This window comes from Spermophilus citellus (assembly GCF_964194105.1).
Source record: "Spermophilus citellus genome assembly, chromosome: 2".
Lineage (NCBI taxonomy): Eukaryota > Metazoa > Chordata > Mammalia > Rodentia > Sciuridae > Spermophilus > Spermophilus citellus.
Genome location: NC_138183.1, coordinates 128,588,732 through 128,611,826, shown reverse-complemented (window position 1 = coordinate 128,611,826; position 23,095 = coordinate 128,588,732). Strand labels below are relative to the sequence as shown.

At 39.3% G+C, this 23,095-nt stretch overlaps 1 protein-coding gene across 1 annotated transcript in view; it reads right to left on the bottom strand.

Annotated features, from left to right (window-relative positions):
* Nucleotides 1-23,095, bottom strand: part of PRDM10 (PR/SET domain 10) — a 118,212-nt gene that overhangs the window by 46,711 nt on the left and 48,406 nt on the right. Inside the window, exons 5-8 of the mRNA XM_081280058.1 lie at nucleotides 21,922-22,086; nucleotides 19,573-19,632; nucleotides 2,341-2,566; nucleotides 856-1,097 (exon numbers count right to left, since the gene is read on the bottom strand). Coding sequence (XP_081136184.1) covers nucleotides 856-1,097; nucleotides 2,341-2,566; nucleotides 19,573-19,632; nucleotides 21,922-22,086 — 693 coding nt within the window. The remainder of the gene's footprint in view (nucleotides 1-855; nucleotides 1,098-2,340; nucleotides 2,567-19,572; nucleotides 19,633-21,921; nucleotides 22,087-23,095) is intronic.

Genomic DNA, 23,095 nt, shown 5'->3' with positions numbered 1-23,095 from the left:
TTTTGTTTTCCTTTGTTTGTGGTACTAGAGATTGAACCCAGGGGCACTATAACACTGAGCTATATCTCAGCACGCTTTTTTATATTTTTTATTTTGAGGCAGGATTTTGCTAAGTTGCCCAGTCTATCCTCCAACTTGAGATCCTCCTGCCTCAGCTTCCCTAGTTGCTGGGATCACATGTGTATACCACCATGCCCAGCCACATTCCAAAGTTCATTTTAAAAAAAGAAAGAAAAAAAAAACACCAATTTCTCTGTTTTGTGTTGAATTTTGTGTCCCTCAACCTCTAAGTCATGTGGGGACCCTGTAAACCCCCAGTACTTCAGAATGTGACGCATTTGGAGACAGAACCTTTAAAGAGGTAATGAAGTGAACATAACATAATTAGGGTACACCCTAATCTAATATGACTGGTCCATTTAATAAGAGGAGATTAGAAAAGATGCACATAAGTACAGAGGAAAGACCCTGTAAGTGCACAGTAAGAAGACAGTCATGTGCAGGTCAAGGAGAAACCTGCCAACACATTAATGTTAGATTTCTAACTCCAGAGCTGTGAAAAAAGAAATTTCCATTGCTGAAGCCTCCTAGTCTATAGCATTTTATTATGTCAATTCTAGCATATTACTATAGACCCTAAAAACCACACTTCTCAGAATTATTCACAGGGGTCTAAAATTATGACCTCCATTTTATTGGGGCGGGGAGTAATGTTTCCATTTAAAATTAAGCATAAAAAGAAAAATACTAGCAAATGACTGTTATGAAATGAAAACAAAAAACTCAGCAAAAGAAATGAATGCCCCTTGAAAAACTGTTAAATAAAGGAGTGAAATAGGAAAAAGTATAAATTACCTTTAGATGAATGTAACAGTCTTTCAGTTCAGACCCCCTGACAAGGGGTCCCTCCACAGGGCCAAACTGGGTACGCTTGGGAATGCGCCTTTTTGAAAACACTCCTCCAAGGAACCTGTCTATGTAGAGGACCAGGGGGAGACTTGCTCTTGCCCGAGTGAGCACAGGCCGATTGGGGATGGGATGCAAGGGGCCATGCTTGGGGCACACTGAAGAATGGGCATTATTACATTCCTCACACCCTGCAAAAGAAAAAAACCTTGAAGAATAGTCAAGTTTCTTGACATCATTTTACTCTCAGGTAAAATGCATGCATTTCTAGCTCATTCTAAAAAACTCAGCACCAAGCCAGTCACATTTCTTGTTTGCCAATAGCATCCATGTATACATTATCCACCAGAATAAGATGTGCATCACCATAAAGCAGGGGAACAGTGGCTGGACCATACAGTATTCACATTCATGTTTCACCATTTCACCTCCTTCAGCAATGTGGTAATCTGGTTTAGATATTTTTAATTCCTATAATTCTCAAATAATGGAGAACAACTTTGTATTAATATTTATTAGTAAAGTGGCTTTCTGTGCATTTGACTTAGGAGTTACCCTGAAAACTTGTGAGTTCAAGGGAAAATTAAACAAGTAAATTTTCTGTTGGGTAATAATTAAGTACAGGGCTAAACACTGGCCCCCTAGAGAGAGAGCTTACCAGCACCACATGGATGGCCCAGGAGAGGTAGTGTAAGGCCACAAAGCTCTGAACAATCTCATTCACTCAAATGAACGAGGTCATAACTTTGCTATATGTGCGTGAAGATCCACAGATAAAACAATGATTTGGTAATGGAAACTCTTAATTTTTTTGTTTTGTTTTGTTTTTTTTAGTACGAGGGATTGAACCCAGGAATACTTTACCCTTGAGCTTCACTCCCAGCCCTTTTTATTTTGAGACAAGGTCTCACTTAATTGCTGAGGATCTTGCTAAATTGCTGAGGGTCTTCCTAAATTGTTGAGGCTAGCCTTGAACTTATGATCCTCTTGTCTCAGCATTCTGAGCCACTGGAATTACAGATGTGTACCACTGCACCTGGCTGGGAAGCTCTTCTTGTGAAGAAAGTGACAAAGAAAATTTGTTAGAACTGATATGGCTGAATAGTCCAGGACTAGGTCAACTACAATAGAAGGCTGGTATCAAGAGTGACCAGACTCGGATGCCTCATCAGCCATTTACCCCATGTCACCCAGAGCAGTTGCCTAACCTCTTTTGGGCTTGTTTCCTCATCAGGAAAATTGGAAAACAAATACAAGTGTCATGACTCCTTCCCAGGGCTGCTGTGAAGATGAAGTGGGATGATGCACACAGAGCATGTGGCACAATGTGTGGGATGTGGGAAGGATTCAGTGCAAATGAGCCATGTTCACATTCACACACACTCATGAAAAAGAGCATGTGGCTTCCTTTGAGAGTTCAGTGACTGCACTTACACAAGTCATGGGGGTCAAAGGGCCGGGGTGGGTCTGGCTCCCAGTCATCCAAATCTGTGTCTTCACCATCTTCTTCCTCCTCTTCTTCAGTATCCTCATCCTCCTCCTCCTCCTCTTCTTCTTTTGCCTCCAGTCTAGCTATTGGATTCTGCAGAGTTGCCAAAGGGTCAGAACCATCCACACTTTCAATGGAAGGCAGTACCTGGTTATGCACAGGTAATGAGGCCTGGAGGGAAGTTTAAGGTGGAAAATAAGCAGACATCTGGTTTCAGTCAGTTGGCACACATGCATACACAGAGGATAGGCTGTGGTGGAATACATTCTTTAAACTAGTGGAAAATGGAAAAATGGTTTCTACCTGTAGGCTGTAAGAAATAGTCTGACTCTTTCAGATGTCTGATGCTCACAGCTTTTAAGCTCAGCTCTCTTTCCTCCCATTCTGCCTGTTATCTGAAAGGCTAAGAAGAAAGTCTGGGTCTCTCTCCTCTGATTCCAGAAGGAGATTCAAACCTAACAAGGCCCTAATCTTAAGCATCTAACCCCATCCCTTAGACCCAGTGATGCCAAGGCTCTACTCCTTGAATTGCACCCACAAGCCAATTCACACCTGCTCTAGAGGACCACCATGCTTCCTCAGAGACTTCCAGAAAATGCAACATCTTTTCATCATCTCTTGGGGTATGGGGGATCCTCAGTCTTCACAGTATAAACTAAATCTGGGGTGAGGGTCCCACCTGCCCTTTCAGGATACCACCACACAAAAGAGAGAATGACTTGGCCACTCTTCAACCACTTTGTTTTTGTTTTTGTTTGTGCTGGGGATTGAATCCAGGGATATTTTACCACTAAGCTACATTCCCAGCCCTTTCTATTTTTTTATTTTGAGATAGGGTCTCACTAAGTTGCTGAGGCCAGCCTTGAACTTGTAATCCTCCTGCCTTAGCCTCCCGAGTTGCTGGGATTATAAAACTGAACCATAGCACCTGGCTCTTTTTTTTTTTTTCCTCAAGAGATGGGATCTTGCTATGTTCCCCAAGCCGGCCCCAAACTCCTGGGCTCAAGTGATATCCTGCTTTAGCATCCTGAGTAGCTGGAACTATAGGTGTGCATCCAGTCTGCTTCACTTCCACCACTATTTTTTCCCCCAGTTTTGAGGATAGAACTTAGGGTCTCCCTATGCTAGGATGCTGGGCATGTGCTCTACCACTAATCTATATCCCCAGCCCCTACCTACTTCACTTTTAAATCCAAACATGGTGCAATACATGGTTGGTTTAATTCTATGGTTCACAAGTCTCCTTTCAAACACTTCAGAGAGCTAAGGTTTTCAGGAAGGAACAAAGGAGGTACCTATTAGCTTCCTGATGTTGAAGTCAGGCTCTTGCAAATAAAACAAGATTTGGGTGACATATTGGATTAATATTATATCATCAAATACATGGGTAGAAAATAAATGGCACCTTAAGAAGTTCTCCTAAAAAATAAAAATTTTTAAAAAAAGAAGTTCTCCTGCTTCTCATGTGTTATGGAGTTATATTATACCCTAGATTCCTTTTATTCAGTATTATCTCTCCTGCCCAATTAGTTCATAGGTCATATTCATGTCATGTACGCTCCCCTATTCAATGAATCAAGCATCTAAATATATCTACTCCCTTTTCCTTCTTCTTCTCATATACCATTTTCTTCTCCTAGAATGTTCTTCCCTCACCAATCTTCTAAATCAAATTATGTTTCAGTTTCCCAATGAGCCCTATATGTTGCTTCTAGGCCTCTCTGACTAAACCCCCTATGTTCCAAATTCCTATAGCATTTAAGAGTCACAGAATCCAGATCTCCACAACCCTGAGCCTCATTTCCTTACCAGGCAGCCCAGATCATTCTGGGATAGCCCTGACAGCTTCTGCTTAGTCCAAATCTCCCCACACACATCTTCCATTCATTGGTCAGGGCCTAGGACTTTCCTCTGGAATTAGGTAGAATAGGTCTAATCCTTCAGCAAAGTGAACTAAACACTTGTGGACCAAAACCCCCTAATTCATTCAATCATTCCTCACATGGCTGAACTCCCAGGTCTCTGATCCTCTTGCCTTCATTTATTTCTCAATGGATTCCATATTTTTATGAATATAGCATCAAACAGTATTAGCATCTATGACATCTACTCTTCCAGCATGAACTGAACCTGAACTTGCCAATAATTAAAATTAATTGTCAAGTCCTTTTTTCCCCCTCATAGAGTTTATTAAACCATCTTTTCCCTCCTCAGGACTTAAATAGCTGCTTTTTTACTTAAAAGGGGGATTTTGCATTTATCTCCAGTAAATTTCATTACTCCTGTTATTCCAGTCTGCTAAGATCTTTGAGAATCTTGATTCTGACATCTCACACATTAGCCATTCCTCATAGCCTTGTATCCATTGCCAACCACCATCTGCTTTGTCCCTGAGTATTCACTTCCACAAGTCCATCTTGGCTGTCCAACTATGCCTTAGATAGTAAACCATGGTCTCAGAAATCAGACAGATTTAGAAAGAGTCCTGACCCCACTACTTAGCAAGTTATTAAATTTCTCTGAACCTCGGTTTCATCATTTGTCAAATGGACACATGAATATATACCAAAATGGTTATTGTGAGGATAAAGTGAAACAATATACATGTAAGGGCAGTAACAGAATCGTTGGCACTTAGTACTCAGAATTATTATTATAATTATAATCTTAACTTCATTAAGGACCAAGGTGACATCATACACTTCCTCTATAACTTTAAAAGACAATATTGCTGAGCATAGAGTACTTGTTCAACTAAGACTGTTTGAATATAGTTTGTTGAACTATATGTGGCCCTTTGGGAAATGACTTCAATCCCTTCAGGCAACTAGAAAAACTCTTTGCTACTATTCACAGAGACATTCTTTTGTTATTGTTGTTGTTATGCATCTAAATCTATGAAGAAACAGTATTGAATGTATTTATAGAACACAGCCTGTTGTGATAGTTTAAAGACCACTGCTCAATATTTGAAACACTCTGGCTCCAAAAATCACATAAAATCAGCTACCTCAAATAGAATACATGTTTTATTTTCACTATTTTTAATTTTTTAAAACACTTTTATTAAAAGATGAGGTCTCACAGCTTGGGAAGCTAAGACAGGAGGATTACGAGTTCAAAGCCAGCCTCAGCAATGGCGAGGCACTAAGCAACTCAGTGAGACCCTGTCTCTAAATAAAATACAAAATTGGGCTGGGAATATGGTTCAATGATTGAGTTCCCCTGAGTTCAGTCCCCAGTACCTCAAAAAAAAAAAAAAAAAAAAAGAGAGAGAGAGAGAGATGAGGTCTCAGCCAGGCACAGTGTTGTATGCCTGTAATCCCAGTGGCTCAGGAAGCTGAGGCAGGAGGACCATGAGTTCAAAGCCAACCTCAGCATCTTAGCAAGGCCCTAAGCAACTCAGCAAGAGTTGCTTAAAGAGTCTTAAAAGAGTCTCTCTAAATAAAATATAAAAAGGTCTGGGGAGGGATCCAACATGGCCGCCGGCGAGGAAGCAGCGATTCCAATGTCTCCACATTAACGGGATCAGAAAGACCCATTGGAACAGCGGCAGTCTACCTACTGAGGAACTTCTAGCAAAATTCCGTTAAGAGGGGACCTGCCGGGAATTGGTAGGTTTATTAGAAGTGTCAGTTTGTCCCAGACAAGTGGATCTTGGCCAGCCACACGGGCGCGGAGGTCCAGTCCCGCAGCCACCAGCCGCGTCTGCAAGTGACCAGCGGCCCAGAGCGGCGCGGCCCGCCCGAACCCGCAGACGGCACCCGCCATACCGCCGTCCCGGGGAGGCCCTGCTCTTGCTCTGCGAACGGCCACCACGTCTGCCAGGCTCATAGCCACGCGGCCGCAGCTGCCCAACTCTACAGGCGGCCCCCCGGCAGGTGCAGAGGTACAATCCCGCGGCCACCAGCAGCTTCAGAAAGCGGCCGGCGGCCCCGAGCGGCGCGGCCCGCCCGAACCCGCAGACGGCACACGCCACTTCGCCGTTCCCGGGGAGGCCCTGCTCTCACTCAGCGAACAGCCACCCCACCCGCCCGGATCTTAGCCACGCGGCCACGGCTGCCTGGCTCTACAGGCAGCCCCTGGCGGCCCGGCCCAGCGAGAAGTGTCCCCGCCTGGCCCAGCAGACAGCCGGTGCCCTCCCGGCTCTACTAACAGCCCCGCCCACCCGGCGAACGGCTCCCCCCCCCCCCAGACAGCGTGAAGGGAATCTAACCAACCCTTTACGAAATAGTGAACTGGGAACTAAAACCAGAGATTGTGTCAGACCAGAGACAAGCCAGTTCCACCCCTCCCTTCGGACACTCCGGCAAGGAGCCAGGGGCCCGCCATAGCAGAGAGGGGAAGTCACCAAAGTTCGGCCAAAGAGATTCCTTCCCAGCGGAATCTACTTTAGCAGGTGTGTGACTCCCACCCACATCAGATACAAACAACCGGGAAACTTCAAAATCTCTCCGTGGGCGTGACCCTAAGGGCCAAAGGACTCTCGACCCCCAACTCCCCCTACTGTCAGTGACGAGGGCGTGACTGCACGGGCAGAGGGAAGCAGAGAAGACTCCCCACCCCCAAATCCCCCAACCGCGAACTGAGAGGGTGTGACGGTAGGGGCGGAGAAAACAGAGGACACTCCAGACCCCCAACTCCTCCTACCGCCAGCAGTGTGGTTGTGACTGTAGGGGCTGAGGGAAGTAGAGGGGATCCTCGACCCCCAACTCCTATTACCACCAGCAGCGACACCAATGGTCTTAGCTGCCAGATTCCGAAGGTGTGCCCACCAAAGGGGTCCGGAAAAATTAAACAATTGACTCCCAGACTACAGCTCCACAGCACTGGGGCTTAGATGAATGACAGCAAGAGTGCTCAGTAGTTAGGGAAATAGAGCACTCGGTGGGGCTGAAAGTGTAACCAAATCCTTGGGGAACTGCCTCCGGTGAGCAGGACCTGGCTGGCTGGCAGGAGGAAGGGGAGAAGGAGCCGTAGAAGTGAAACGGCTCTGGACCAACAGGATTGAGAGACTCCCAGGAACCGCCTTACAAGGATTGCTGTTGACACATTGAGGGCAAAACTCAGCCCGGAGGGCACAGCTTTGCCTACGGGAAGAGAAGAAAATGGATCTTTAAGACCTAATTTTATTTCCTATTTCACTATAATTTTTTCTCTCCCTTTTCCCTCTCTCTCTCCCCTTCCAAGGTTTACTGCTCTTTCCATTCTCCTCTATGCTATCTATCTCCCTCTCCTTCTTTCTTTTCAAGAGCACCTATCTTCCCCTTCCCCCCAACTTTCATCCCAAGCATTACGTCCTCCATTTCGAGTAACTGTCTAAATACAAATAGGTGTGCGCCCTCCCCCTGCGCCTGCAAGGTAGCCGGACCTGCAACCCACCAGCAGGTCAGGCCCAGCAACCTGGGAGTGGCAGAGCTGCCCCACGCGCCTGCAAGGTAGGCGCACCTGCTACCAACCAGCAGAACAGGCCCAGCAGCCTGCCGATGTGGTAGGCACTGTGCCCCAATTGGAGGAGGAGCAGAGCCCCTGTCCGCGCCTGCGCGGGAGACTCTGCAACTATACAAGAGTAATACAAATATATAGGGGGAAAATTCAACAACACAAAAGTCTCAGTAAGCAGAAAGAAACGCGAACAGTATGAAGAGACAAGGAAAGAAAGGACCACAAGCAATGCAGGTCAACTCAACGTTAGAAGAGGTAATATCTGCAGCAGATGGAATGTCAGATAAAGAATTCAGGAGATACATGCTTCAAATGATCTGGAGTATCAAGGAAGACATTAGACAACAAAATCAGACAATGAAAGATCTCTTCAACAATGAAATACATAAACAAATCCAGGAAGCAAAAGATCAACTATACAGGGAGATAGAAGTTATAAGAAACAAACAAACAGAAATCCTAGAAATGCAGGAAGCAATAAACCAACTTAAAAACTCAATTGAGAATACTACCAGCAGAGTAGAACACTTAGAAGATAGAACATCAGACAATGAAGACAAAGTATTTCAACTTGAAAAGAACACAGCAAGACTGTTAAGAAACCATGAGCAGAACATCCAAGAAATATGGGATAACATTAAAAGACCAAACTTAAGAGTCATTGAGATACAGGAAGGCACAGAGCTCCAAACCAAAGGAATGAGAAATCTATTCAATGAAATAATTCGAGAAAACTTCCCAGACTTGAAAAATGAAACAGAATCCCAAATCCTAGAAGCCTACAGGACGCCGAATGTGCATAATCATAAGAGATCCACACCTAAACACATTATAATGAAGATGCCCAACATACAGAATAAGGAGAGAATCTTAAAAGCTACAAGAGAAAGGAAGCAGATCACATTTAGGGGTAAACCAATCAGGGTAACAGCTGATCTTTCAACACAGACTCTGAAAGCTAGAAGATCCTGGAATAACATATTTCAAACACTGAAAGAAAATGGGTTCCAACCAAGAATTGTGTATCCGGCGAAATTAAGCTTCAGGATGGAAGATGAAATTAAAACCTTCCACGATAAACAAAAGTTAAAAGAATTTGCAGCTAGAAAACCATCTCTCCAAAAAATCCTCAGCAAAACATTACAGGAAGAGGAAATGGAAAATAACAATGAAAACCAACAGTGGGAGGTAGGACAGTAAAGGGGGGGAAATAATCAAAGAGGAAAACAAACCATATTCAGTAACATAAATAAACAAATATGGCTGGAAGGATAACCCATATCTCAATAATAACCCTAAATGTTAATGGCTTAAACTCACCAATTAAGAGACACAAGCTAGTAGAATGGATCACAAAACATGACCCAACAATATGCTGCCTACAGGAGACGCATTTGATAGGAAACGATATACATAGACTGAAGATGAAAGGTTGGGAAAAATCATATCACTCATATGGACTTCGGAAACAAGCAGGAGTGTCCATACTCATATCAAATAAAATAGATTTCAAGCCAAAGTTAATCAAAAGGGATAAAGAGGCACACTACATACTGCTCAAGGGAAACATACACCAACAAGACATAACAATCATAAATATATATGCCCCAAACAATGGTGCAGCTATATTCATCAAACAAACTCTTCTCAAGTTCAAGAGTCTAATAGACCACTATACAATAATCATGGGAGACTTCAACACACCTCTCTCACCACTGGACAGATCTTCCAAACAAAAGTTGAATAAGGAAACTATAGAACTCAATAACACAATTAACAACCTAGACTTAATTGACATATATAGAATATACCACCCAACATCAAGCAGTTACACTTTTTTCTCAGCAGCACATGGATCCTTCTCAAAAACAGATCATATATTATGTCACAGGGCAACTCTTAGACAATATAAAGGAGTAGAGGTAATACCATGCATCTTATCTGACCATAATGGATTGAAACTGAAAATCAATGATAAAAGAAGAAAGGAAAAATCATGCATCACTTGGAGAATGAACAATAGGTTACTGAATGATCAATGGGTTATAGAAGACATTAAGGAGGAAATTAAAAAATTCTTAGAGATAAATGAAAACACAGACACAACATATCAGAATCTATGGGACACATTGAAAGCAGTTCTAAGAGGAAAATTCATTGCATGGAGTTCATTCCTTAAAAAAAGAAAAAACCAACAAATAAATGATCTCATACTTCATCTCAAAATCCTAGAAAAAGAAGAGCAAAAAAACAGCAAAAGTAGTAGAAGGCAAGAAATAATTAAAATCAGAGCTGAAATTAATGAAACAGAAACAAAAGAAACAATTGAGAAAATTGATAAAACTAAAAGTTGGTTCTTTGAAAAAATAAATAAGATCGACAGACCCTTAGCCATGCTAACGAAGAGAAGAAGAGACAGAACTCAAATTACTAGCATACAGGATGAAAAAGGCAATATCACAACAGACACTTCAGAAATACAGAAGATAATCAGAAATTATTTTGAATCCTTATACTCCAATAAAATAGAAGATAGTGAAGGCATCGATAAATTTCTTAAATCATATGATCTGCCCAGATTGAGACAGGAGGATATAGACAACCTAAACAGACCAATATCAATTGAGGAAATAGAAGAAACCATGAAAAGATTACCAACTAAGAAAAGCCCAGGACCGGATGGGTATACAGCAGAGTTTTACAAAACCTTTAAAGAGGAACTAATACCAATACTTTTCAAGCTATTTCAGGAAATAGAAAAAGAGGGAGAACTTCCAAATTCATTCTACGAGGCCAACATCACACTGATTCCTAAACCAGACAAAGATGCTTCAAAGAAAGAAAACTACAGACCTATATCTCTAATGAACCTAGACGCAAAAATCCTCAATAAAATTCTGGCGAATCGAATACAAAATCATATTAAAAAAATTGTACACCATGATCAAGTAGGATTCATCCCTGGGATGCAAGGCTGGTTCAATATACGGAAATCAATAAATGTTATTCACCACAACAATAGACTTAAAAATAAGAACCATATGATCATCTCGATAGATGCGGAAAAAGCATTCGACAAGTACAGCATCCCTTTTTGTTCAAAACTCTCGAAAAAATAGGGATAACAGGAACATACCTCAACATTGTAAAAGCAATCTACGCTAAGCCCCAGGCTAGCATCATTCTGAATGGAGAAAAATTGAAGGCATTCCCTCTAAAATCTGGAACAAGACAGGGATGCCCTCTCTCACCACTTCTGTTCAACATAGTTCTCGAAACACTGGCCAGAGCAAATAGACAGGCGAAAGAAATTAAAGGCATAAAAATAGGAAAAGAAGAACTTAAACTATCACTATTTGCAGATGACATGATTCTATACCTAGCAGACCCAAAAGGGTCTACAAAGAAACTATTAGAGCTAATAAATGAATTCAGCAAAGTGGCAGGATATAAAATCAACACGCATAAATCAAAGGCATTCCTGTATATCAGCGACAAACCCGCTGAAATGGAAATGAGGACAACCACTCCATTCACAATATCCTCAAAAATAATAAAATACTTGGGAATCAACCTAACAAAAGAGGTAAAAGACTTATACAATGAAAACTACAGAACCTTAAAGAGAGAAATTGAAGAAGATCTTAGAAGATGGAAAAATATACCCTGTTCATGGATAGGCAGAACTAACATCATCAAAATGGCGATATTACCAAAAGTTCTCTATAGGTTTAATGCAATACCAATCAAAATCCCAATGGCATTTCTTGTAGAAATAGAGAAAGCAATCATGAAATTCATATGGAAAAATAAAAGACCCAGAATAGCAAAAACAATGCTAAGCAGGAAGTGTGAATCAGGTGGTATAGCGATACCAGACTTCAAACTATACTACAGAGCAATAGTAACAAAAACAGCATGGTATTGGTACCAAAACAGGCAGGTGGACCAATGGTACAGAATAGAGGACACAGAAACCAACCCACAAAAATACAACTTTCTTATATTTGATAAAGGGGCTAAAAGCATGCAATGGAGGAAGGATAGCATCTTCAACACATGGTGCTGGGAAAACTGGAAATCCATATGCAACAAAATGAAACTGAATCCCTTTCTCTCGCCATGCACAAAAGTTAACTCAAAATGGATCAAGGAGCTTGATATCAAACCAGAGACAAGGCATCTGATAGAAGAAAAAGTTGGCTACAACCTACACACTGTGGGGTCGGGCTCCAAATTCCTCAATAGGACACCCATAGCACAAGAATTAATATCTAGAATCAACAAATGGGACTTGCTCAAACTAAAAAGTTTTTTCTCAGCAAAAGAAACAATAAGAGAGGTAAATAGGGAGCCTACATCCTGGGAACAAATCTTTACTCCTCACACTTCAGATAGAGCCCTAATATCCAGAGTATACAAAGAACTCAAAAAATTAGACAATAAGATAACAAATAACCCAATCAACAAATGGGCCAAGGACCTGAACAGACACTTCTCAGAGGAGGACATACAATCAATCAACAAGTACATGAAAAAATGCTCACCATCGCTAGCAGTCAGAGAAATGCAAATCAAAACCACCCTAAGATATCATCTCACTCCAGTAAGATTGGCAGCCATTAGGAAGTCAAACAACAACAAGTGCTGGCGAGGATGTGGGGAAAAGGGTACACTTGTACATTGTTGGTGGGACTGCAAATTGGTGCAACCAATTTGGAAAGCAGTATGGAGATTTCTTGGAAAGGTGGGAATAGAACCACCATTTGACCCAGCTATTCCCCTTCTGGGTCTATTCCCTAAAGACCTAAAAAGAGCATGCTACAGGGACACTGCTACATCGATGTTCATAGCAGTACAATTCACAATAGCAAGACTGTGGAAGCAACCTAGATGCCCTTCAATAGACGAATGGATAAAAAAAATGTGGCATTTATACACAATGGAGTATTACTCTGCATTAAAAAATGATAAAATTATAGAATTTGGAGGGAAATGGATGGCATTAGAGCAGATTATGCTAAGTGAAGCTAGCCAATCCCTAAAAAACAAATGCCAAATGTCTTCTTTGATATAAGGAAAGTAACTAAGAACAGAGTAGGGAAGAAGAGCATGAGAAGATGACTAACATTAAACAGGGATGAGAGGTGGGAGGGATAGGGAGACAGAAGGGAAATTGCTTGGAAATGGAAGGAGACCCTTAGGGTTATACAAAATTACATACAAGAGGAAGTGAGGGGAAAGGGAAAAATAATACAAGGGGGAGAAATGAATTACAGTAGAGGGGGTAGAGAGAGAAGAGGGGAGGGGAGGGGAGGGGAGGGGGAATAGTAGAGGATAGGAAAGGCAGCAGAATACAACAGACATGAGTATGTCAATATGTAAATCAGTGGAAGTGTAACTGATGTGACTCTGCAATCTGTATACGGGGTAAAAATGGGAGTTCATAACCCACTTGAATCAAAGTGTGAAATATGATATATCAAGAACTATGTAATGTTTTGAACAACCAATAAAAAAAATAACAAAAAAATAAATAAAAGAATATCATGTAAAAAAAAAAAAAAAAAAAAAGGGTCTGGGGACAAGTCACGACTCCCAGCCTGCCTCAGCTTCAATAGAAACAGAAGAAAATACTGCCTGAGGGTGAGAACAAGGGGACATGGAGACAAAAAGAGGACAGGGGACTTCTGGCAATGCAATGGCTTTGGCCTCCTCATCACATCCTACAAGAAAGCTACTTCATTCTCACCATTTCAGAGCACAGTTTACTCTGTCACCTTTTATTCTAAACCACTTAAATTTCATGCCAGCATTAATGATGAATGTTATCACACACTAAACAAACCAAAGCATACAAACACCTCTGCTCCTCATAAATTCTTTATCTCTCTGCCAGGACATCCGGGAAGAATGAATTCAGCAATTCAGAGTTATTCTAGAAAAGCTAAGATGATATATATTTTGTTCCCAATAAATGCTGTCAGGACTCTCATTCAGTAAGGTAGCTGTTGGTTTCTTGCCAGTGCTGAGAAAGCTGACACCAAAATATCACCAACAATCTTCACCTCCCCCATGCTGGGATACTCCCAAAAGACTGTCAAAGGAAAGACTTGAATACTTCCACATTATCTTTTAAGGACTCATGCTAAAGCAGTTGAATGTACACCAGAACCAAGAAAACTACTGTTGAAGGGCTGGGGCGGTTGGTGATCATGTCTAGATAAGAGCTATGTATTTCTAGCGAGTATAGACCTGAACACACAGTAGGATGCACTGCAAATTTGTCTGATTCAAATTCAACTGACATTTACTGAGTGCCAGGCATATATTTAAATTCCTTTGAGTCCAAGTGTTATCACACAGCTCCTAAGTGGCAGAGTGAAATTCAAATTTTGCCTCTGCCCTGCTTTTTCTACTTCATCACAATGGCCCCCAGGGAATTCAGAATTTGGAATTCAATCTATCCAACCAGGGCAGCAAAGGTAAACTTGGATGCCAGGGCAACACACATGCTCACTGCCAGGCAGTGAGTTGGTAAGCAACATGTACCTATTTTATTTACAGGAAAAGAATAAGAAATGAAATTATTTTAGTGTCTTTATGTGTTGTCATGTACAATCAAATACAGTAAAAGGAAAAGGGATTGTTTTAAATTTTGGTATTCTTTCTTCTTCCATTTAATGCCACTCTATAATTATTTCTGAAGCTACACAATGTATTTTAGGATACAATTTATCTGAGAAGTGGAATATGAAACGCCACTGGACAGCAGCAAACACGACAGAAGGCTTCTTGGTTCCTACTGAGACCAATTATCAGTGCAGCATATTTTCTTCTCAGTGTGTGGGGAGTCACACATGTTCATTTTCAGAAACAAAGTGGAGACTGTGCTTTCACATCTAGAGACTATGCATGCTTTTCTTAAGGACAAGGGAAGGCACATATGAAAAGGGCTTTAAACAGATTTTGCTACCACTAAAAACAATTGGAAATAGAAACCTTTTCACTAAGGCAACAATAACAAATGCAAACATCATCTGTGTTAAAGCCTCATCCCAATTTTCTATCCAGAATTTACCCAGGTCACCACGTAGAATAACAACTGCCGAGGTATGAAAACCAGAAATAAAAGCTGTGCTGATTGAAAGGAAACTACAATAAAGAAAGATGCTGGGGCTAAGGGTGTAGTTCAGAGGTAGAGCATGTGTATAGCATGCACTAAGCCCTGAGTTCCATTCTCAGCATCAAAAAAAAAAAAAAAGGAAAAGGAAAAGAAAGATGCTAAGACAACAGTTACACTGCCTTTACAATGCCAGGATTCATGGGGCTAAGAGCAACTTTCCTTTTGTACAAAACATGAAGTAAGCAGATTGTTTCTGGAGATTGGAAAAGATGAAGAGTGCTTTGAAGTGCAAACAGCAACAAGTCCTTTAATTAAATCTATGCCTTAATATTAAAATCCTCTGACCAACAAATCTGCCAATCTGATATTGCTTATCAGATTGGCAAAATTTGAAAAGAATGTAAATAACCAATGTGGCAAGGCAGCATGAAAACTGGCATACTCATATATTTTGGGTAAAAATATACATTTTTAAAATATTTTTTAGTTTTAAGTGGACACAAGATCTTTATTTTACATTTATGTAGTGGCGTGATCGAACTCAGCACCTCAATCATGCAAGGTGAGCACTCTACCACTGAGCCACAACCCTAGCCCCAAGAATATACATTTTTTTCAGTATCCAAAAGCAACTTAAAGTCTTATCAAAATAGTTTTTTCCATTTGTAAGAACAAATTTCAAAAATATATCAAATAGAGAATATTATGATAAACCTAATGCACTTGCCATTCTACTTCAATAATTATCAACTCATAGCCCATCTTTTTTTTAATTTATATATGGCAGCAGAATGCATTACAATTCTTATTACACATATAGAGCACAATTTTCCATATCTCTGGTTGTATACATAGTATATTCACACCAATTTGTGTCTTCATACATGTACTTTTGGATAATAATGATCATCACATTCCACCATCATTAATAACCCCATGCTCCCTCCCTTCCCCTCCAATCCCTCTCCCCTATCTAGAGTTCGTCTATTCCTCCCATGCCCCCGCTCCCTATTCCACTATGAATCAGCCTCTTTATATCAAAGAAAACATTCAGCATTTGGTTTTTTGAGATTGGCTAACTTCACTTAGCATTTCTTCTCTAACCCATCCATTTACCTGCAAATGCCACGATTTTATTCTCTTTTATGGCTGAGTAATATTCCATTGTGTATATATGCCACATTTTTTTATCCATTCATCTATTGAAGGGCATCTAGGTTGGCTCCACAGTTTAGTTATTGTGAATTGTTCTGCTATAAACATTCATGTGGCTGTGTCCCTGTAGTATGCTGTTTTTAAGTCCTTTGGGTATAGACCGAGGAGAGTGATAGCTGGGTCATATGGTGGTTCCATTTCCAATTTTCCAAGAAATCTCCATCCTGCTTTCCATATTGGCTGCACCAATTTGCAGTTCCACCAGCAGTGTATGAGTGTACCTTTTTCCCCACATCCTCACCAACACTTATTGTTATTTGTATGAATAGCTGCCATTCTGACTGGAGTGAAATGAAATCTTAGAGTGGTTTTGATTTGCATTTATCTAATTGCTAGAGATGATGAACATTTTTTCATGCATTTGTTGACTGATTGTACATCATCTTCTGAGAAGTTTCATAGCCCATCTTACATCTAACTAATCTCCTACACTTTCTTCCTCTCTAGATTATTTTGAAGCAAACCTAGATGTTATACATTTTCATTTGTAAATAGTTTAATATATACCTACAAAATTATTTTACATTTCACATATTATATCTAAAAAATTGTCTTAGTATTATCAAATATCCAGTTAGTAATACTATTTCCCCAATTGTCTCATAAATATTTTTACCTTCAGTTTGTTCAAATCAGTTTCCAAACAAGGACCATATATTGCGTCTAACTAATAATGTTCCTGAAGTCTCTTAATCTGTTAGCTCTCTTACCTCCTCTTTTTGCTTGTGTTTTATTTGTAGGGGAAAAAAGTCAAGGACTAAGGGTGTAGCTTAGAGACAGAGCACTTCTTTAACATATATTAAGCACTGGGTTCCATCCCCAGCAAAAGAACAAATGAATAAATAAGCCAGACCATTTATTCTAGAGTTTCCCACAGGTTAGATTTTGCTAATTACAATCTTGTGTGTCTTTTTAACTTCATTAGTGAACAATGCTTCCTATAATCTGGCAGCTGAATCTAGAGACTCAATCAGATTCAGGTTTGATTTTTGGGGGATGAATACTTCACACATGGTATACAGTAATTTCAGAAGTACCCAACACCAGGAGGCATGTAATGAATGGTTTTCTCTCTTCTAGCAATACTAAGAAGGGTCAGAGGTTTAAGTTGCTATTATTCTGATCTATTATAAAATTCCTCACTAAAACCAACTTTTCTTGGTGGTTTTAGTATGCTGTTGATAATCATTTCCTAGATTCATATGTCATTAGGGAATACAAAGGGTGCTATATTTATTAGTTGGAATGCTTCTATAAAGAAATTTCCACCATGGGCTGGGGTTGTGGCTTAGCGGTAAAGCGCTTGCTTAGCACGTGCAAGGCCCTGGGTTCGATCCTCAGCTCCACATAAAAATAAATAAAGGTATTGTGTCCAACTACAACTAAAAAATAAATATTAAGAAGGAAAAAATATTTCCACCAGTAAAACTACACATCATGTAAAACCACAAGAATGGGATCCTAATTAGAATAAGTTATACTCCATGTACATAAAATATGTCAAAATATACTCTACTGTCATGTATATCTGAAAAGAACAAATAAAAGAGAAAGAGAAAGAGGCAGGGGAGGGAGGAAGGGAGGAAGGGAAGAAGGAAGAAAGGAAGGAAGGAACAAAGGAACGAAGGAATGAAGGAACGAAGGAAGGAAGGTCCTTCATATGAAGTAACTGGTTACTTGAATACTTCCAGAAAGTACTTCATTCCCTTCATTTACCAGTTTTCAGGATAATGTGGTGATCCCTAGCATCATGAAAAAAGTGACCAATGAGTTATTTCTTTCAATATCAAAATGAATATGCAGACTATAAGTATATTTAAGTACTTTTAATCAATTATAGATATTAGCCTTTCTGACAGGTCAATTGTCCTATTTTGGCCCCTGCAAATTACATCTTGAGTTGCTTCCGTAGGACACCAGAAGTTTTTAACAACTCCTTTGCATTCTGAGAAGATGAGATGCTCCAAATTCATCTTGTATATTCCTTCCCCTAGTTTTGAAATCTGACATTTCTTCAAGAAGCTCTAATTCCTTTTACTGGAGATCTGTACTTAGAGACCACACTGAGGGGTGTTAGGGATGCTCGGTAATACGAGACTGATCCTTTGTTTCTCTACACCTCTGCAGTGACCAGAACTACAGAACATTTTTTGCAGTGCTGGGGATCAAATCCAGGTCTCATACATGCAATGCATATGCTTTCCCACTGAGCTACACCCCAGTCCTGATAACATGTTTTTGTTTTTTTGTTTTTGTTTTTATTTTTTTGGAAGAGAAAATATATCTTGATTTCATATTGATATTCCAATTCAAATTTGGGATTCTAGGCCTTTATTTGATTTTTATTCCTGTATTTTTATGCACTTTCAAACAAAACCTTGGTTCTTATTTCTTTTTATTTTCAATGCTGAGGATCCAAACCAGAATCCTGTATATGCTAAGCAAGCACTCTATCACTGAGCTACACCCCCTAGCCCAAACTTGGTTCTTAAATAACTTAAAATGTGAATATCTTTTGTCTCTACCATTCCTCCTTGGGAAACTTAGCCAAAGGAAATAATCTAATATGACATCCATGATAGTGTTCTTTACAGTATTAAAAAAGAAGAGAAAATCAAGAAGAATTTCAGTTTTTCAGAAGCCAGAATGAGGAAGGCTATCACCAAATTGAAATATAATTTAAGCTAATATTTCTTCAGTATTTGAAAATAGAACAAGTACAAAAACATTTCCAAAAAAAAAAGAAAGACACATTAAAAACTCATCATTAGCAGGGGGCAAGGGGGTGCACATCTGTAATCCCAGTTTTTGGAAAAGCTGAGGCAGGAAGTATGCAAGTTGAAATCCAACTTTGGCAATTTAATGAGACCCTGTCTAAAAATAAAAAGGGTAGGGGATATAGCTCAACGGCAATGCACTTGCCCAGCATGTTAGACCCTGAGTTAAATCCCTAGTACGAAAAGAAAAAAGTTTCATGATTATTCTTTGGAGCATGAACCAATGTACTGCTTATATCCTTTTTTGGTTTTTAGAGATGGGGGTTTCACTATGTTGCCCAGACTGATCTCAAACTATTGGGCTCAAGTGATTCTGCCTCTGCCTCTCCAGTATATGTTTTTGTTGTTGTTGTTGTTGTTGTTAAAAAAAAAAAAAAAACTTCTCTGACAAATCACTTTTTATTACCAGCCATTCTAATATTTACTGACTGGAGTGTGTTAGTATTATGTTACGTTTTGCTTTATTTCCATGAAAAGAAGCTCTCAGAGAATGTTCTTAGTATTTAAGAAAAAAAAAATATTCAGAAATAGCACCAGGCAGAGGATTAGAGGAAAATTCCAGGGAACTGACAGTCACAGTATTATCCACAAACAACAAAAAGGTAAGTCATTACCTGCTGAGCTGTAGTATCCTGTTGGACATAAGCTACCTGGCCTGGGTCTGTAAACAGAGTCTAGACCAAAAAGAAAAAGAAAAAATTATCAATAGATCTTTAGACATTTGTCTACACAGGAAAAATTATACTACTGGTAAGCACCAATGCTTAGGAGAGTTATCTACCATCATAGCTGATAATTCTTCATTAATAAAGAAGATATAGATAGCAATCTTACATTTGGCTAAAGAAAGCTTTTCATTCAGATGGCTCCAATGAGATGGTATGTCCAACGATCTCACATGGCTATAACATGTTTCACTATTTTACTTTTAACCAAAGTCTATCGTGAGGTTGAATGTCATACCTAATTAAAATGGTATGTCATGAAAATATACAAGACATGCTATGAACAAGGTTATATATATTCACATAACATCATTCACTGGAACAGATTTGTGATTCAAAGAAAATGGAAGGGGGCTGGGGATGTGACTCAAGCGGTAGCGCGCTAGCCTAGTGTGCGTGCGGGCGGCCCGGGTTGGATCCTCAGCACCACATACAAACGAAAATGTTGTGTCCGCCGAGAACTAAAAAAAAATAAATAAATATTAAAATTCTCTCTCTCTCTGTCCCCCTCTCTCTCTCACTCTCTCTTTAAAAAAAAAAAAAAAAAAAAAGAAAATGGAAGGAGATATATAGACAGAGAAGATTATCATAAAAACAGGGTTTTCAATGCTATCAAATACAAACTCATGTTTATTATCAGAAGAGAAGTAGAAGTAATATAAATTGAACTTAATGTCCCATAGGTTTGGAAAAAGCCAGTAAAGTCACAATACAAGTTAAGAAAAAGTGATCACAATTAGTGGGGTCATACTGCAGCAAAGTAAGAAGAGAAAGAAAATCTTCAAGACTATATCATAGCCAAGGCACCATGGTTAACATCCTGACCCCCAAAAATATGCTCTCTTCTAAAGCTTTTAAAAGATTTTAATTTGCCCAAGATTTTAACAAACTTATGGGAATAAGAACTATGATTAAATCTTTTTTTAATTTTTTTTTAGTTGTAGATGGACACAATACCTTTATTTATGTATTTTTATGTGGTGCTAAAGATCAAACTAAGTGCTTCACATGTGCTAGGCAAGCACTCTACCACTGAGCCACAACTCCAGCATCCTATGGTTAAATTTTAATCCCAGAGAAATGTAAAGAACAGTTTCAGGCAGTATCAGATTTCTCATATTTGATTTTTTTAAATTATCAAAATTTAGATGTTTAGGGGCTAGGGTTGTGGCTTAGTGGTAGAGCGCTTGCCTAGCATGTGCAAGGCCCTGAGTTCAATCCTCAGCACAGCATAAAAATAAATAAATAAAATAAAGGTATTGCGTCCAACTACAACTAAAAAAATAAATATTTTTTAAAAACTTTAGATGTTTAGTAACATCATAATAAACTATAGTTGGGCACAGGACATTCTTTTCATAAATTATGTGGTCTTATTTTAATAGAGTTAGAGGACTAAACCTAAGCAGAGGAATTCCAAAAGTACCATCAAAGTATTTGGCAATTTCATCATTATATAGATTAGAAAAGTATTAACTAGGTGAGCCTCTTGATTAAATATTGTATGAGGGGCGAATTTTATTATCAGGATCCTACCACAAAGTATATAATTTGTTTTTTAAAAACATGTGTTTGGCAATTGAAAATAGGCTCATGGTAAAGCATGTGCTTAGCAAGCACAAGGCCCTAGGTTCAACATCAACACATAAAAACAATGTTTAAAGGTACTTTACACATTGTAAAGTATGAACAATAGAAAAATAACATTTGTAAACTAGGGAATATTTGTGTCATATCTTTGGGAAGTTCAAGCCACTGGGAAAAAAATTAAAGTAGCTACAATTGTACAGCTTTTACCAGTAAACACAATGGCTTCTGTTATAGACTAAGAATCAGTAGGTTATTAATAAAGGGTATTTAATAAGCTATTAGAACTTTTTGCTTATACATTTAACTGAAATAAACCATACATTTTCACTGAACCATCTATGATTAAGCTATACAGAACTAAATGCCTGGTTACTGATACTCAAAAAAAGTAACAAATTCACAATCTAGTCACTAGAGAGAAGAACTGATATAAGGCTAGTGCTCTAAATACTTATTAGCCTTAATTTAAATTAAATGAACGATCTCTTCTCTGATGAGTTGGTTATGAGCTCCTTGAGAACACAAATCTTATCTGAACATTACCTGCTTCACCAGTACCTAGCACAATGACTGGCATAGAATAAATATAAGTAATTGCTGAATTAATTAATTAATTAACAAATTAAAAAACATTAATTCTTCACATGCCTGTGCAGCTTCCACAGGATGGATGTATACCAGTGTGTGCTCGGGACCATCCACTGAAGTGTAGGAGGCACCATCTGCCGTGTACACCACCTGCTGGGGTGGACGGACCTGGTCATCAGTGTAGACAATCTGAGCCACAGTTCCAGCATCTGGAACAAAGTGCACCTGGTGCAAAAAAACAGACAAGTATGTAGCAATTATTCTTGTAAAAAGAAATCAATCTCACAAAGGTACATAGCCAACCAAGCACATTTGCACTCCTAAAATATCCCCAATGAAAGAAGAATGAGAATTTCGGCAGTTCCATCCAGGAGACAAGGAGACAGAGTGTAAGAACTGTGTCATAGATTTATCACTTAATGTGAGAGAATGACTTAAATTCCTCTGCCTCAAATGTCCAATGCAGATAACTCCTTTGGGGAGTCATAGGTGGTAGGGGGTTAATTGATCCTGGAAAAGTGACTGCAGATTCCTCTTTGACAACACCAAAAAAATATAAAACAAATTATTCTGCAATGTGAACAAATATGTCAAGACCTCAAAAGCCAATTGCTCTCAGCATATCACAAAAAAATCTATTTTATAACAGTTCCTTTAAGTTAGTTATTAAAATAAGGCCATATTAGGAGCTGGAGTTGTGACTCAGTGGTACAGCACTCACCTAGCACATGCGAGGCACTGGGTTCGATCCTTAGCATTACATAAAAGATAAATAAGTAAAATAAAGGTATAATGTCCAATTACAACTAAAAAAAAATTTTTTTAAATAAGTCCATATTCTTTACTATAAGTTCTTCACACTAAAAGAACATACTGGAGGCATATCAGTCAGCAGAATCAATAAATGAATAACAAAACTCTTCTTTGCCAGCGAGGTAAACACACAGAAAATCCTTATTAAAAAACTTTTAAGGGATTCTAGACAAATATTTAGTTGTCACCAGGGTAAACAATTTTCTATCTTCCAAAACCTAAAGAACTAAAAGCAAAAACTTGAGTTTTATAAAATACTTTCTGAATGGTCAGCATGTAGGACTGCATTTATGAGGGCTACAGCTTGGAATGTGGCCTAATGCCCAAGATTGAAGGTCTAGAAACAGATGCTTGAAGTACACATTTAGGAGAGAGATCATTTATGTACTGATGTGGAAATCACACTTTCAGGTTAGGACCC